Below are 16,582 nucleotides of genomic sequence, written 5' to 3'. Positions count from 1 at the left end.
CCTTTATGAACATTACAGGGAATTGCTGGTGGAAAAGCCTATGCCAACACTTTTTTTTTTTTTTTAAGTTGCGCAAAGTTTCCTACTGCAGGCAACTTCCCTAGGCCTTTCAACCAGCGATTTTCTTTATTGCCACTGGAAATGCTTTTAGAGATTAGTTTCCCAGGGTAGCAGATTTATCGCAGGCAACTAATCTCCACGTGGGACATTTACCCTTAAGTGGCAGAAAAAAATATTCTACTCTTCTAGGAAGGCTTTCCACTACATCTCAGCTTATCGTTGGTAGGATTTGTTTTCACTCAGCAACAGCATTAGTGAAGGTGGGCACTGATGTTGAGTGATCAGGCCTGGCTTACAATTGATATTCCAATTCAACACATGGGTACATTTTGGCTCTCTGTGTGGACCAGAAAAGTTCTTCTATTCCCATCTTAGCAAAGTAATTTTGCATGGGCCTTAATGTGAGGGTCATCCCCTAACTCTGTGTACAAACAGGAAATACAAAATTGTCCTTGTACAGCATTTACCGAATTCAAGAATCAGGGAATTTCCAAAGTAATGATAAAGTAGCCTGTATTGACCTCTTCATAAAGAAAAAAACATTCGATTGCTAAGGTGGCAAATAGTATATACAATAAAAATCAGCCCTCTGGTAAAGAAGTATGCTATTCAGAGAATAGACTGTGGGGTAGATGATTTTTTTTTTTGTTTTTTTGTTTTTAAACTAGTGGTAATGATAGGAAGCAGTTAAATATTTTTATTTGCACTTCAGGTATGGTTTTCACTTATTTTAACAGTTTGGAATATTTTAGAATGCATCCATGCACACACACACAGACTGCTGGTAGCAAGCATGACAATGTTTAACACTTGCAATGAGTACAAGAATCACACAAGTCACAGCTTTGGGGTAGCTGATCTGATAAAATCCATTTTAGGCATTTGACAATTTCTACCGGAATAGCCAATAATATGTTGTTTGAACATCTCATAGCAGCAAAGTAAATCCGATTATCGCGGCCGTTCTCTGAAATGCGATTTGTTTTACTGTTAGCAAAAACAAAATAATCCTTGAAAAAGAATGTCATTTACGTGGTACCTATATAACTTCAGAAAAAATTGTCCTTAAATACAAAATATTCAGTTCATTTCATCATACAGGGTGGCACTAAAGACAAAAATTCATTTTCATACCCCTCTGGTAAGAGGATTGCTGAAACTGGCCATGGTGAGTAAACAGTCACTTGAAACCCCTAAGGAGTCTCTTCAACAGTTATCATTTCTGACTTGCCAGAGTCTTTGTCAGTACAAGTTATGTGTAATGATCCATCCCTGAAACAGACAGAAATCAAAATTAGACATAGCCATTTACGTAAGCATATTAAAAAGGAGAAGGAAAGGCATTTTGGCATTTTATTGCCAATAGATTGGCCACATTAGTGCAAGCGAGAATGCCAAATTTATTCTGCAGAAAGCTATACCATACTTATACCATACATACATGGAGTAAAGAGCCCTAGAAGCTCCCTCTAGCAGCTGCCATTTTAGTTTGGTCTCAGTAGCTTCAGTGCTGCAGCTCTGGCTGCTGGTAGCTCAGATTACACAGAGTTTGGAAGGGGGAGCAGTAGAAGGGAGAGGAACAAACTGAGCAGACTTGGGCCGTGTCCTGAAGGATTTTTCTGAGAGATGGAAATGTGTACACAAAATAAAATAAATCCTGTATTTGTTTTGACAACTCAGTGCAGCATGTCTGAGTGCTTATGGCTGTATTTACATAGACCTTTCTGATAAAGCTTACTTAGTTTTTATCTTTCCTTCTCCTTTAAGATTCACAATATTGATAAAAAAAAAAAAAAGAATGACAGAGCAAATGTACAAAGTCCTAATAGGTCTAAGCAACCAAAACTGATATCATTAAACAGATAAGAGCAATTAAAATATTTTAAGATATTTTTACTCTATGATACTCTGCAGGTAGGCCAGTACACTGTGTTAAAATGATTAGCATTCACTTTCCAAACACAAAACTAACATTTTTACTTGATACTTTAATCATGAAACTTAACTGGGACTTCTGTAGAATGCCTACTTAAAGAAAAGGTAAAATATTTAGTGTAAGAAGACTAAGCTTTGATTAGCTAACATAACCCCATATGGGACTGATCTTGAAAGACCCATGTGATCCCTTTTAAACTGGTCATGCACGTAGCTACAGAAGTATGTGAAATTAATGTGCCATGTGTACACTGACTGAACCACTGGATATTAATTTGTCACCTGGCAGTTTTGAAAATTTCTGATGCATCATGTTGGCCAGTACATAGTGTACTGTACATATTGTTCCCATTCTGGACAAATTAGCCAAAATACAAGAACTGGGCCCAATTTCGTAATTACAGATTTCATAAATTATATTTTTGGAATATGGCCACTTACAATACATATTTGAAAGTAAATACGTTTTTGCACCACTTAAATAATAAAGCTCTAAATGAGAGTGTATGGTACATCTGCCACAGATCCCAACTGACTGTACCTTTTCATTGTCAGCACTGTTAATATGTCATGAACACCACTTGCTTTCTTTTGTAAATCCTTGAGAACAATCTGTAGAGGAAACAATCATGACAATAAGTGAAATAAATACAGAACTTGATTAGATGTATGTACACAGCTCTGTATTTATATTATATGTTGTTTCTACTTCTTGAGCCATCCTGGTCTACATGGCTGTAGACTTTTTGCCCCTTTTTACATGACACGTACGGGTGCACAAAAAAAAATGTTCACTCCCCTTTTTTAAGGTGGAATTTAACATGATCCCAGCATACCCACCCATACACAATGTATATGATAACACAAAAATTTTACTGGGTTTTCAGTATCATGCTGCTGTTAATTGCAATTTTTTATCTGTAAAGCAAGACAAAACTGGCCTTTTGATCATCGATGTAATTTTACTGCAGTTTGCATTTATCATAAATTGTTTTTGCACATAAAACAAATTGTGATCAAAATATGTATTATGGACTTCCTTTACAGGCCACATACATTTGTAAAGCAAAAGAACTTCTCTGGCCTAATAGGATATGTGAACGATAAGATGCAGTACAGCACAAACAAATGTACTAAAAACCTAATTTTTGCAAACCAATTGTGTATATAATATTAATTATTAAGTAAATTACCTGTGCAAATTTGGATTCTTCAGATACAGGAGATTTTCCACCCGATTCATACAGTTCCAGGCACACAGAAGAAATGTGGCCTGGGGCCTGTAGCACATGCTGCCTTCGAGCAGGCAATGGGGTGCCAGATGGTAACAAGACTGTGAACTTGTTATCCCCAGATTCATCTGTTTCCTACAAGGAAATAAAAGTAAACTAATAACCTTTACCCTCCATTAAGTAAAATTCAAATAATGACAAAGTATAAATATTAATAGTGTGCCATACTTTAAAGGACATGTAAAGTCTATGTCACTGGGGGTGCCAAAATGTTAGGCACCCCCCAGTGAAACATATTGCTAAGCTTTTCCTTGGGCCGCTGCTCCTGTTAGGGGAAAACTGCACCAGCCCATGGAAATGCTACGTAAGTGGTGCACTGGTATCTCCTCTGAAATCTTCATCCATTTAGCATTCTGCACATGCGCAGTAGAGTAGATATGCAGGTTTATTCTACTATGTATGCGCGAACAGGGATTGTCCACTTGGAAGGGAAGCAAAATGCCAGCACAGCACTGATACATTTTTTTTCCCACAGGGCAGTGCCATTTTTTCCTGACAGTAGCACTGACCTGGGCCTAATATTTTGGCACCCCTCAGTGAAACAGACTTTACTTATCCTTTAATCTTTCACATTTTACTATATCATGTATCTGCATTTCTCTTAAAAATAACCAGTGCACATTTAAACCACCATCTAACTATGAGTTCTCACTGTAGAGTTTTAAGAGTTATGCATTTCATTCTGGGGTGAATGATATATAAATTAGTTGTTGGAGTTTGGTATGCAATAAGAAAACATGCAATCAAAAATAAAGAATGCAAAATCCAGTACCATGTGCACACCCATCCCTTTGGGGTGTTGAACTAAAAATACATGTATGTGTTTCATGTATACAGATAAAGACAAGCTACAGTTATATAAGGGTATTTCTATAGAGAAGTTACAAACCTTTACTAATATATCACTGGCTGAGCATTCTATGGTGATGGTGTCCAAATCTGTGGATAAGTTCTCTTTGCCTATCAGAATGCCAGCTTGTATGGCAGCTCCAACAGGAATGACTTCATCTGGAGGTATACTGCTAAGCATTTCCACCTCTGGAAATAGGTCTTTAATTAGTTGTTGGAGTTTTGGTATGCGAGCTGATCCTCCACACAGTACTACCTGCAAAATACACATATGTATGCATATATAAGTGTGTATGGGCCTTCCAATAATCATTTTGACATCAATAGTATCATTATATATTGTCTATGATGGAGAACCTGTTTGGCCAAGGAGGGCATTTTTGGTAGCGTAACATTCCCTTTTTTGCTATAGTTCATACAGGTCCATGTTGTCACTTCCACCTTTCTCAGGTGATCCCAGTGTTGGCCAATACAAGGTCCCATTTGGGAGTTTTAACCTTGAAAACAAGTTGCAGGTAAAACTTAGTCCCTAAGAAAAATGTATAATTAATGCAGGACTGGTCAGACTATTGCAATATATAGACAGACAATCCATGTTTGGCCTGGCCTGGCCCGCCTGTGATTCAATGTGGCCCCCGAGCCAAAAACTTTGCCCACCCCTGATATAGATAATGGGCGAGTGCAGAGGACCCCTTTTCTTTACAAGTAAGTGAGAAGGTGTCCAACTTGAAGTGGCTAGGTCACTCATTTGTATAATATTATAATAATAATAAAAAAAAAACAAGATAAATACAAACATGCACACACACACTGGATCTGCTTCAATGACAGGGAAATAGTACAGACAAGACAATATGAGACAATCGTGTATAACCTGAAATTTACTTTTAATTGAATTACCAGTTTATTAATAATGTAGTTGATCAAGATTACCCTTATTTTTTTATGATACAAAAAAATACAGAAGTTAGCTTTACATTAAAATACAAAATAATAGACTATTTTTCAGCTTATAGGTTTTGCAAAGGGACTATTTTTTTGGGGAGATTTTCTTTAGGTGGCCATATACATAACAATAAAATCATATAATAATTTTGAGTAGTTATAAGCTTGTGGAATGATCCTGACTGAAATCTTTGTGCCATGTTGGTTTGATAGCCTGGTATGTTTGAAAATATATATTATATACTCACTTGATTCACATCATTAGCTTTGAATCCAATCTGTTCCAGTAGTTTTTTAATTGGGTCAATGCACTGGTTAAAAAGTGAAGAGCAAATAAGTTCGAACCGAGCCCTGCAAAGAAATAGGAACTGAAAGTTAACAAGAAAAATGTATTCGGGAGACAATTTATTAGTTGATACCATGCAGTAATGTCAGCAAAACTTTTTGGACCCCTTCAAATTAATAAAAAAATATACTTTTCAAACTGGAATAATCTATTCCAACAAGGAAAAAAAAAAAAAAACACTTTCTCCCCACATGCAATACAAATTGGGAAAAGGTACCTAATATTTCAGCTGAGGACCAGCCACAGTGACTCCTTAGCATAAATCATATGTAACTTATTATAGTAAGTTAAAAATATGTCTGACTTGCCTAGAAACATTGCAATCAAAATCAATGCCATCATAAAGTGAATCCACAAAACAGTTTGAGCTTCCCAAAGTGGACAGGGCATGTTTTGCGACGTCAGCACTATTCATCAGCTTCATCATGGCACGGGCATTGCCTCTGATGTCCTGTTTGTAGGTCCTAACAGGAAAGATAAATACAAAGGCCAAAATATTGAAATCACCAAAGGAAAAGTTTTAACATTAACTTCAGTCTTTGTTACGCAGAGCAGCGATACATGTTGGAGGATAAGCGAAATCTCCTGTTATTTGCTTACAGATTCTAGCAAGGAAGCATAGGAAGAATTACATCAAACACAATTAGCCCCACTAATAATATATACCCAGTGTCTAAGATACTCTTGGAAACAGTTTTGAGGTTGAAGCAGGCCCGGATTTGTGGTGAGGCCACAAAGGCCTGGGCCTAGGGCGGCACAATCTTAGGGGCGGCATGCCGCCCCCCGCAGTGAAACGTTGACATTTTGCTCCCATACGGAGCAATGGGGACTCCTCCCCACTACTCCGTATGGAAGTTTAACCCTGCACGCATGCACAATCGTGTGGTTGGGGGGGTGGAGGTGGCTTTTGTGTTCGTGCATGCGCGATCACGGGTGGGGGGGGTGTTAGGGGGGCGCAGAATCGGGGCGGCCTCGGGGCGCCCGGTTTATAAATCCGGCGCTGGGTTGAAGGATCATTAAAATGTGGCTAAGAACCAAAGCAATTTTTAAAATTAAATGTTGCAGTGCATTCTCTGTCTGTATGCAGGAATACTAGAGAAACCTATAAACATGACAGGCAGCTGTATTCAACGCAAACCCACACACACCAGCTCTTTTCCACACTATTATACTTCTCCACCCTCCATCCTGACTAATTAAAGGTGGCCATACACGGGCAGATTTTAGTCTTCTTCTGACGAACGTTCAGATATTAGTCATACGTTTAAATAAAACTATCTAAAACTAACATTAAGACTGTCATTGTAGTATAAAGCCCTAAAAATAACGAATCGGAGAATGTTTGGAACATGAAATAGTTGGCAGACATAAATCGTACAAAAATGATTCGATTGTAGGTCCCCCAAGAGCAAACGTTACATTTTCATTGAATAATGGTTTATACAAGCCCCTGATAAAAGATGCAAACTGCAGTACAGGTATAGAATCCATTATCAGGAAACCCATTATCCAGGAAGCTTCAAATAATGGGAAGGCCATCTCCCAGTTTCAATCAAATCAATTTTTCAAAACTGATTTCCTTTTTCTCAATTACAACAAAGCAGTACCTTGTATTTTATCCCAACTAAGGTAAAATGGGGATCTATATTACAAACCGATCCCTTATCAGAGGTCCCAAGCATTCTGGATAATAGGTGTCATACCTGTATTTTTTTTATCAAGACTGAAAAAGCCTTACATGCCATGGCTCCAAAGTGAATGAAATGGTTCTTAATAATGCATTACCTTTGAAATTCAGATGCTAAATGTTGTGCCAGAGCTTCTGTAAAGCATATGCCTCCAATGTCATCATAAGTGCTTGTAGCTAGGACACGATATATACCACTGTTAACTTCTATCACAGTGACAGACAGCGAGGTTCCACCCAGTTTGTACACCAAAACATTGCTGGAAAAAAAAAAATCAAAACGTACTTTTTGTTTAGGAACATATGCCAGACAGACAGACAGAATGTAAAGGGATTTATCATGCAAAAAAACAAAATGTGCACCCATGAGGAGAGTAGCAAGTGGTTTCTGGGTACATTTATGGAACAAGTTCCACAGAAGTGTAAGTACAGCTAAGAACTCATGAACACAGTTTTAGTTTCCCGTTAATGGTACAAACATGGTTACTGGGCATCAAACTGATCACTATTCATTTTGGAGTGCAACAGCATGTTTGCAGGAGTTTACAATATACAAAAAGATTGCATTCTAAAGGAGCACTAAATCAAGGTTTTAATTGTTAGCACAACTATGCACACATTTTAATACGTAGTTTAAGAATCCTATGTTATTTCACATGATTCAGTACAGAGTTAAATCCAAAATAAGTTTAATTTTTTTAAGTTTAAGTTTCTTTAGCAAGACATGTATTATCACTTATTTGCATGACAACAATGCAGTACAAAGGGTTATAACATAGCACTGGGGTGCTTTAAGACAGAGTCCTATTTTGAGGACCCAACTGACCACACAACCCAGCTTTACTTATAGGAAAGGTAGGTGTATAGGGTCATTACTACTTCCTGGTTTTATTAACATCCCTTTTTAAATACATTGCTGCACAGGTTCGGTGATATATTTGGCTACTTGTGTATGTGGTTTAAAATTGTTAGGAAGAAGGTGAAGAACGATCAGGAAGAGTATCTTTAAACATACTAATTGTATGACTGAGAAGGATTTAGAACCATTGATTGGCAAATATCTTGTTGAGTATCATGATGGAAACCTGAAGACTTCATTAAAGGTGATAGGGTTGAACAAGGAAAGGAAGCACAGATTTAATATTCCTCAAAAATAAGGCCCTTCTGGATTTTTGTTAGGCACTGTAGCTCGTAGCAGACTGGATAGAGAATAGGAATTAAATTGTGTTGTGAACTGGATCATTAATTTTGTTCCTTAATTCATTACTGATATCTCACCCCTGCAATATATGCCTGCCCCTTCATGAATATGGTGATGCCAATTAAAGCAGTGCTGTGTTAAAGGGTGTAGATTGTAGATTGTATTTTTAAAATCGTAAAATGGGAAAACAAAGAGCGTCATGTTTACCTTTTACCAGTAGGAGATTCCTGCCCAATTCCATACGCCAATAAAGCGGCAGAAGGCTCGTGAATCATGCGCAGTATGCTAAATCCAGCAGCTGTTGCTGCTTCGCTGCATCAGAACAAAATCGTATTAAAATCAAAACTAAACAATCAGGAAGTCTATAATATGCATCTGTAAATAATAATAATGTTGATACAGGGATCAATGATTAGAGATATTTAAACAGCCTTCATTTCCTACCTGAAATATTAAGCTGTTTTTTTCTTAAACTTTTTTTTAAATAAATACACATTCAGCCTGCAGATTTAGATCTGCTTACAAGATAAAATATCCTTCCATCCTTAAAAAAAAACCTTACCCATTACAAAGTCCTACCACTTTGGTAGGGATTTGCAAAAGTTGAACATGTCCTTTAAAATGTATATAATATAGGGCAGTTTGATACAAACTTTATTTCTAGAAATTCACAGTGAGACAGAGGTCTCAACATGTTTTCCTACATGCACCCTCTCCTGTCAATAGAATCATATACAAAATGTATACAACATATTAAACATACCAAGAAAAGAAAACAAACCATAAGGAGTTAAAAGCATTGTAGTACTAAACAATGACCAAAGATCCAACACTTACCCAAGAGCCTTTTTTTGGCTCTCTCCAAAGTCAAAGGGGACAGTAATGACGACATCATTTACATCTGAACCCAATGCTGACTGTGCCGTTTCTAAATCAAAAAGAATATACAACAAATGGAGTCATTATTACACAAAAACAACCAAAGCAGCTTACAAATAATACAAAAGAATGTAACCTTTCATTTTGCTGAATATTAACTTTGCAACATCCTCTGACGAAACAAATTTCTGGGTTTCTCCTGTATCAATTTCATACTTGGGCTTTCCCACTTTTTCCACAACCTGAAAAAATATAGAAGTGAAAGCTACTCTTCAAAAGCAAGTATGAGTTAAAAAAAAATGGTTATTGCTTGTACCACAGTTTCACAAAGTTTTAGAGTAAAAACAGACAAAAATAATACACATTGTATTATTGTAAGTTTTGGTTCTAGTTTTACTGTTAAAGTGACTGTATTGGGACAGACTTCTGGACTAAAACATCAGTCAAAATAGCATTTCTTGCCTTAAAAATTATTTCTTTTTGCTCTCCTGTAACTGACTCTATAAAGCAGTATGATTTTCAAGAAGCCAAGCATCCAGCTGTACTTAATTACACTGAACCACTGAAGGATAAAAATAGCTCTGGATACTATAGGTGGGTAAAGTCATGCATCAGGCTTTCAGATAACGAATAGACTAGAAATTTGATTAATTCTCCTTTGCGAAGGCTAATGCCACACGGGCGTATTCTCAGCAAGCCGAAAAACACTTGCTGAGAGTACGCTCCACTACCATAATGAATAGAATACGCTGGGATGCAGGCACATGTAGCCGATATCTGCCAAAAAACCTGAGACTTCATATCTTCGCCAGATATCGGCTACATGTGCCTGCACCCATCAGCCTGAGGGCACAGTCACACATGGTGTATTGTCGACTTTGCTCTGGGGCCGCTTTGTAGTTAGGCAGAGAGAAGCAGATCCACTTAGTGCAAGAAATAAACAATAGGCACACAAGTTTGTTTAGCACAAGCCCTATACTAAATGTAGCAGGGATAGGGGATGGTATACTGCTCCTTTAAAACGGTTTTACCCAATTCATAGTCATTTTAAATGTTCTTCATTTCATTTATACTGCTATTTCCTCTCCAGTATGGCATTCAATAGATTGGCTGGTTTGCAAAATCAAGGACATTTAAAAAAAAAAAAAAATGAAGTATATGAACTCTTTATGATAAATTGCACAGCTTACAAAAAGATTATTTTGCTTACTTACTATGCATTTACTTTCAGAGATGTGCTTCTGAGTGTGGGGATCACCATAACTGAAAATAAAGTAGATCACACATATTGACAAAATTACTCTTAATACACAGTCTAGAGCTTTACTTGCTTAACTAAAATAACCAAGTGCTGCACAAAAAAGTACCAGCTGACATTAAATACTGCTGTTCTAAATACCCTTTACATGTATACCATGCTATGTTTGCGGCAATATGCTGGATAAGAGTATTGCACAAAAAGGGTTAAAGTAAATAAAAAAAACTTCAATGTTTACAAAATATTTCAGTTTTTTTTTTTTTAAACTGCCATGGAATTGTTTTCTTTACCTTTCTAATTTTTCTCATGTTAGTCACTTTGTTAATCCAGTAAAGGTATCTATACCCTACATTACTTAAAAATATATTATTCAGATTCAGCAATTCAGACCACTGGTGGTGACATCCAGCAATAACTATACAAGGTGCAGTTGAGATTGGACACTTGTAAGAAAGGGTTTTTATTTTTAAGATACCGTATATACTAGAGTATAAGCCGATCCAAATATAAGCTGAAGTACCTAATTTTACCTAAGAAAACTGGAAAAACTTATTGACTCTAGTATAAGCCTAGGGTGGGAAAGGTATGTCCTTTTTCATTATATCATTTGCAAATAAATGTCTTACTACACAATCTTTTATTTTGTACTTCAGTCTGACCAAATCATTCCTCTAAGTAGGACACATAAAAAATAATAGCTGCAGGGATGCATTTTAATCAGCACTTCCCTGCAGTGCACACTTGATTATTAGTGTTTCTAATTAAAGGGAAAATCTGGTCAGCTTTCTGTACCACGTATGAGAACTGTATTTTTGCCTCATATTTCGCCAGCTAGAAATATAATTAAGAAATCAAAATGCTTACAAAAATGCCATTTTGGCCTCCCCTCAGTCTGCCGTCCATCTCTGCATCCTTCCTCTCCTCCTTAGGGCAATTCAGGGGGGGGGTATAGGCACACGAACGCGCGCACATACGGGCGCACGCGAACACGCACGGGGGGGGGGGGGGTGCGCACGCCGAATGTCAGCACTAATAACTACCGTATATACTCGAGTATAAGCCAAGGCTGAGTTTTTCAGCACATTTTTCATGCTGAAAAACTAGGCTTATACTCGAGTACATATGGTAAATACAACCCTACTACAAGAATCCACTTGCTAATTGACCCTCTTTAGTTTATTAGCCTTGGTTTTGGGATGAAATGTTGATACTCTTCTACATATACAGGTATGGGATCTGGTATGTGGAAACCCATTATCCAGAAAGTACCTAATTACAGGAAAGTCATCTCCCATAGACTCCATTACAGGGAAATATAATCAAACAGTATTTTGTACTTGATCACAACTAAGATATAATTAATCCTTATTGGAGGCAAAACAATCCTATTGGGTTTAATTAATGTAATGATTTTTAAGCAGACTTAAGGTCCCCATACACGGGCAGATCTGCTCGCTTGGCGATGTCACCAAGCAAGCGGATCTTCTCCCGATATCCCCCTCCTACTGGTGGGCGATATCGGGAAAATCCAGGGTAATTCGATCGTTTGGCCCTGGGGCCAAACAATCGAATTATAATGACGGGCATAGGAAAAGTCGGTCCGGGGACCACATCCACGAACCGATGCTGTCCCCAAACCGACTAGATCTTCTAACCTGCCCAATCAAGATCTGGCCGATTTCAGGCCAGATTTCGGTCGAGCAGGCCCAACAGGAGTTCCCATACACGGGCCAATTATCTGCCGAATCGGTCCAAGGGGCCGGTATCGGCAGCTACTTTCGGCCCGTGTATGGGGACCTTTAAGGTACAGAGATCCAAACAACAGAAAGATCACTTATCCAGAAAACCTCAGTTCTCAAGCATTCTGCATAACAGGTCCCATGTCACGACACGACTTTTGACAATCCTATGAACTATTCATTACCTTCTTCCCAGAATCTGCTTTACTTTAACGATAGTGTTTGTTGCATTTCGAACTCTGCTTTGTTTTGCGGCCAGGCCCACGATCTAGAAAACAAAAGTGATCAAAATCTTTAAATCAGGAGATTTACTGATCATCAGTTTAAAGTATGCATTTGATTGGTTTGCAATGGGTTACTAGACCTGAGACAAACATTTTGACTTTTATACCATCACCTTTAAAGGGATTTGGAATTTTTATTGTTGATCTCACCAGACTGGCATAACTGCTACCACTAGATATAGGCAGTGGTATAAATAACAGAATGAAAATTGATCAGGAGAGCTCCTTAACAGAAACATAATGTATGGGATCCCCTACCAAATAATTATAATTGTTTTAACTGCCTTTTTGTCTGTAATCATAAAATAGTTAATTGTACTTGATCCTAACCAAGTTGCACAAATCCATATTGGTGGCAAAACAATCCTATTGGGTTTATTTAAAGGGGAACTATTGTGAATTGGAATCTGCTTAATTTGGCTCAGAACTGACAGGCAGCTTGTGTTCTGAGCAGAGAGGTGTGGGAGTGGTCCAACTACTCTTGACTGACATCTAAAGTTCAACCCCCAAATGCACATCTTTCTTAACAGAAACCCCAGTTCACCCTTACACTGTCTGACACTTTCCCTCTCACTCACCAGAGTAACTAACAAACACCTAGAACTTTATTCCATGGTTATTTATGAGAAAACATGAAATAAGCCACATATTACTTGCTTTTTTTTGCTGAGCAGCAGCAATAGAGTTATTTGGCACAAAGACCCAGCAGTTTGAAACAAACATGGCAAGTGAGCTGGAAGGTGATGTGGGAGTTAAACAATAACTTTAGGGCATCCACTTGCACATTCCCATAAACCTACGATTTGCCTTTTGTATGAATAAGACCACAGTCTCTGTGTCTTCTATAGTTATTTCACTGAACTGTAGTGTTTGTGCAAAGGTTTCCCTTGTTTTGCCTATACACGGTCTGGAACAATTGAGCCTCTCCCCATGGCACATGGGCTGGGCATAAATCAGTGTAGTAGAGTAAATACTACAGACTGACCAGGTGGGCTTGAAAAGACTCAGCCAATCAAGAAGCCTGAAAGCCTGGCTAGTCAGTCTACAGCAGAGCTCTGACTGTGAATCCAACATACATGAGTCTATGTGCCTTTACACACACAGTTGCATGGGCAGAAGACTGTAATATTGCTGCAAATGATGTGTCACTGGTATGGAGAAAGTCTCTTTTATACATTTTTGTTATACCTGTATCTGGCTATTGAAGTAAGATTTATATCTGCATGTGTAAATTGCAGGAGGGTGACTAGCAGCTGATCTTAGCCTACTGGTGAGCAGCACAAAACCCAGATGCAAAAGAGACTGAAGTTCTGTATATGTGGATATAAGCAATAAGCTGCTTAGCTGTTGCATGTACAAATGCAGCTTCATCAGCACCCAGCCCAGAGTGGCTCCATTCCTTTACTTCGTCTCTGCACGTTTGCTGTTGAGGGGTGTGGCTTTATGATATGCAACAGCAAATCAGCTTTTACTCTGCTCTGTCACTTACACATTTCTGCGTCATTGACGCAGAACCGTTGAGCCAGAGATCTGTAGGGTGGGGGATGAGAAGCTGCTCCAATACTTAGCCATAACTTTGTAATAGTGCAAAATTTTTAAAAGCTAAAAATTGTCAAAATGTTTGTCTGGACTTTATAGTTTCAATATTATAAAAACATTTATCGAGATTATTCCCCTTTAATATTGTATGTAATATGTATGGATATACATTTATTTATATAGATCTACTAATGTACTACACTGTACAGCAGAACAATAAGCTAAAAGATCCAACATGAACAATACAAAAATACAAATAAAAATAAATCAGTTATTTTAAAGATCAAGTTACTACAACATAGCACATTCTTCTGGCAGTGAAAGGGTCAAAGAAGAAATATCAAAATTTAAAATGATGTTCATCCCATAAAAATAAGGTTATTTATAAATATCAAAATATTTCTGAAATAATCAAGTTACTCTTTACGGTCTGCCTCTCAGCAAATCTGACGCTCTTGATGCAGGAGTTAGTCAGACACTTACTGATAGTTAAGATCATTGTTGTTTTCTCCATTTGATTAGACTATTTACTAGAGCTAATGGTCTTTTAAAAAAAAGACCCGACTGACACAAAACTGCATGCAGAGACAGATTTCTAAGACAAGAAATAGAGAAGTGAAACTTAATTATTAAAGAAATAGTACAGATATTTTACTTGATTAATTGATTATATTTAAAAAGTTTATTATCTATATCAAATTAAGGTATTGTTAAATGTTCTTTTTTGTGTTAATTCCCTTTAAACACCCCCATTTGTTTCATATTGTATAGAGCATCACCCATTTCCAAAACATTTTTGTCATACTCCCATGCTGTATTTATACGGAATTTGTATGTTCTATGTATATAACCTTCCGTTGAACAGTCCTAGCCCTTTTTTGAAATCTGTGTACTATTATTAATATCTTAATCTAGGTTTTATAATTGTTTGTAATAATGTTTGAAATTATGTAGTAATAATGTTTAATAACAGTGTAGTAAAAACAATATCTTTACATATGCACATAAAACAATTTCAAAATAAATAATTGCAATAATAAATTACGGTTTCTTTTTCCAAAAATCCAACAACAGCTGGGGTGACTCTGTCCCCGGCATCATTGGCCACCACATCAGCACGTCCATCCTGAATAGAAAGAGAAACAAAGATAACTTAAACTTGACTGAATAGACAGTGCCATTTGAGCTATGTAAATACATATACAGAAGCCACTGCCTGAGATGGGAGCCAAGGCCTGCTCAGCAAAGTGCTTCCTTAACGCTCCACTTATCTTTGTCCTTTCCTATATTATGGCTCCTCTGTCCTCTTATAAGTGCTTTATTTCTCTTGCTATCCCTTCTGTTCCTGTTCTAGGCTCTTCAATATACCTTTCTTATTCTTTCCAATCTCCATTCCAAACTCCATTAGTCATTCCTTTTTGTTTCTCCCTTCTCTGCACTCTCATTTCCACCCATGCCCAGTTTCCTATCATTAAGAAGTAGAGTCCCAAAAATTATGGGAAATATGATGTGAGACCTTGAAATTGAACTGAAACGTACTGTGCATTAGGCACCTGCTCAGCATGATACATAATACCAAAGTATAAGGCTTTGCACATCTGGCAAATGCCATATTCTACACCCCTGCAGAAGTTACATTGAGATGCCAATTGCTGTAAAGATATTTCCAAAACCCATAAAAAACAGAATATTTACAACTTAACATAGGGATTAGCAATGAGTAGTTAAACACTAGCAGTAGTGAGTCCACTCAGACTGCCTTAGAGCACACCACAGAACACGCAGAAAGTTGCTCAATGACTCCTACTACACAGATGCTGTTCTGAACATAGCTTAAATAGCTTCCTAAATGGGTGAATCATAAAATATGAAAGATTAAAAATTTAGTTTCGGAAACAAAAATAGACATCTCGGTGCGCCAGACGTACAGAATTATGCGCTCACACACACCAACAACGCATCATAAATATCAGCATAGCCACCTGCGCTAATATGACTTAGTTTTATAACAGCTGCTCCGTTCCTCTTTACCTTATACACTGCCACACAGGCACATGTGCAACCTAAATGCACACCGATCGCCGCCATCGAGGAGTCTGGCAGAAGAGAAAAAGCAGAAATCCACCAATCAGAGAAAAGGCCTGGTGCCTCATAACCCAATAGGTAGTGTATTTAGTCTTGCGCGCCCTCTGCCGGCTCGGAGTACTCTATGTTCCATTTCGGAAGCAACATTTCACACTGTGCGCTTCCGGAAGTAATACATAGCATCCAAAACTGTATTCTTTAACCCTCTCTGCCCGGGGAATGGTTTTCTCGCAACGCCTACCCTATCCTGATACCACTACCATGCTTCTTATTCCTCAAAACAACTACCTCAAAATAGGCGCTGTGCGCATAGGCACTAGGGAGATTGAAGATATTAGCATGGGGAGGAGGGTGTTGAAGCTAGTTTCTTGTTAGACCCGGTTTGCAGATGAAAATGGCGAGGAGTAGGTGAAGGAGATGATGTGCCTATAGGGGGAAATGGAACAAGGGTGAGAGTTTGGGAATGAGGGATAGTGACAGTAG

At 37.8% G+C, this 16,582-nt stretch overlaps 1 protein-coding gene across 1 annotated transcript; it reads right to left on the bottom strand.

Moving 5' to 3' along the window:
• Positions 1 to 739: 739 nt before the first annotated feature.
• Positions 740 to 16,156, bottom strand: hspa14 (heat shock protein family A (Hsp70) member 14). The gene is given in 14 exon segments (NM_001015780.1): positions 740 to 1,332; positions 2,537 to 2,607; positions 3,189 to 3,362; positions 4,177 to 4,392; positions 5,330 to 5,432; positions 5,736 to 5,891; positions 7,213 to 7,374; positions 8,523 to 8,627; positions 9,153 to 9,243; positions 9,331 to 9,436; positions 10,409 to 10,457; positions 12,377 to 12,459; positions 15,060 to 15,140; positions 16,046 to 16,156. Coding segments are annotated over 14 exon segments (1,533 nt in total). The 5' UTR covers positions 16,103 to 16,156; the 3' UTR covers positions 740 to 1,253.
• Positions 16,157 to 16,582: the final 426 nt, after the last annotated feature.

The sequence above is a fragment of the Xenopus tropicalis genome, chromosome 3 (genome assembly GCF_000004195.4).
Source record: "Xenopus tropicalis strain Nigerian chromosome 3, UCB_Xtro_10.0, whole genome shotgun sequence".
Taxonomy (NCBI): domain Eukaryota; kingdom Metazoa; phylum Chordata; class Amphibia; order Anura; family Pipidae; genus Xenopus; species Xenopus tropicalis.
The sequence above is the reverse complement of the archived record's forward strand: the minus strand, read 5'-3'. Positions and strand labels throughout refer to the sequence as shown.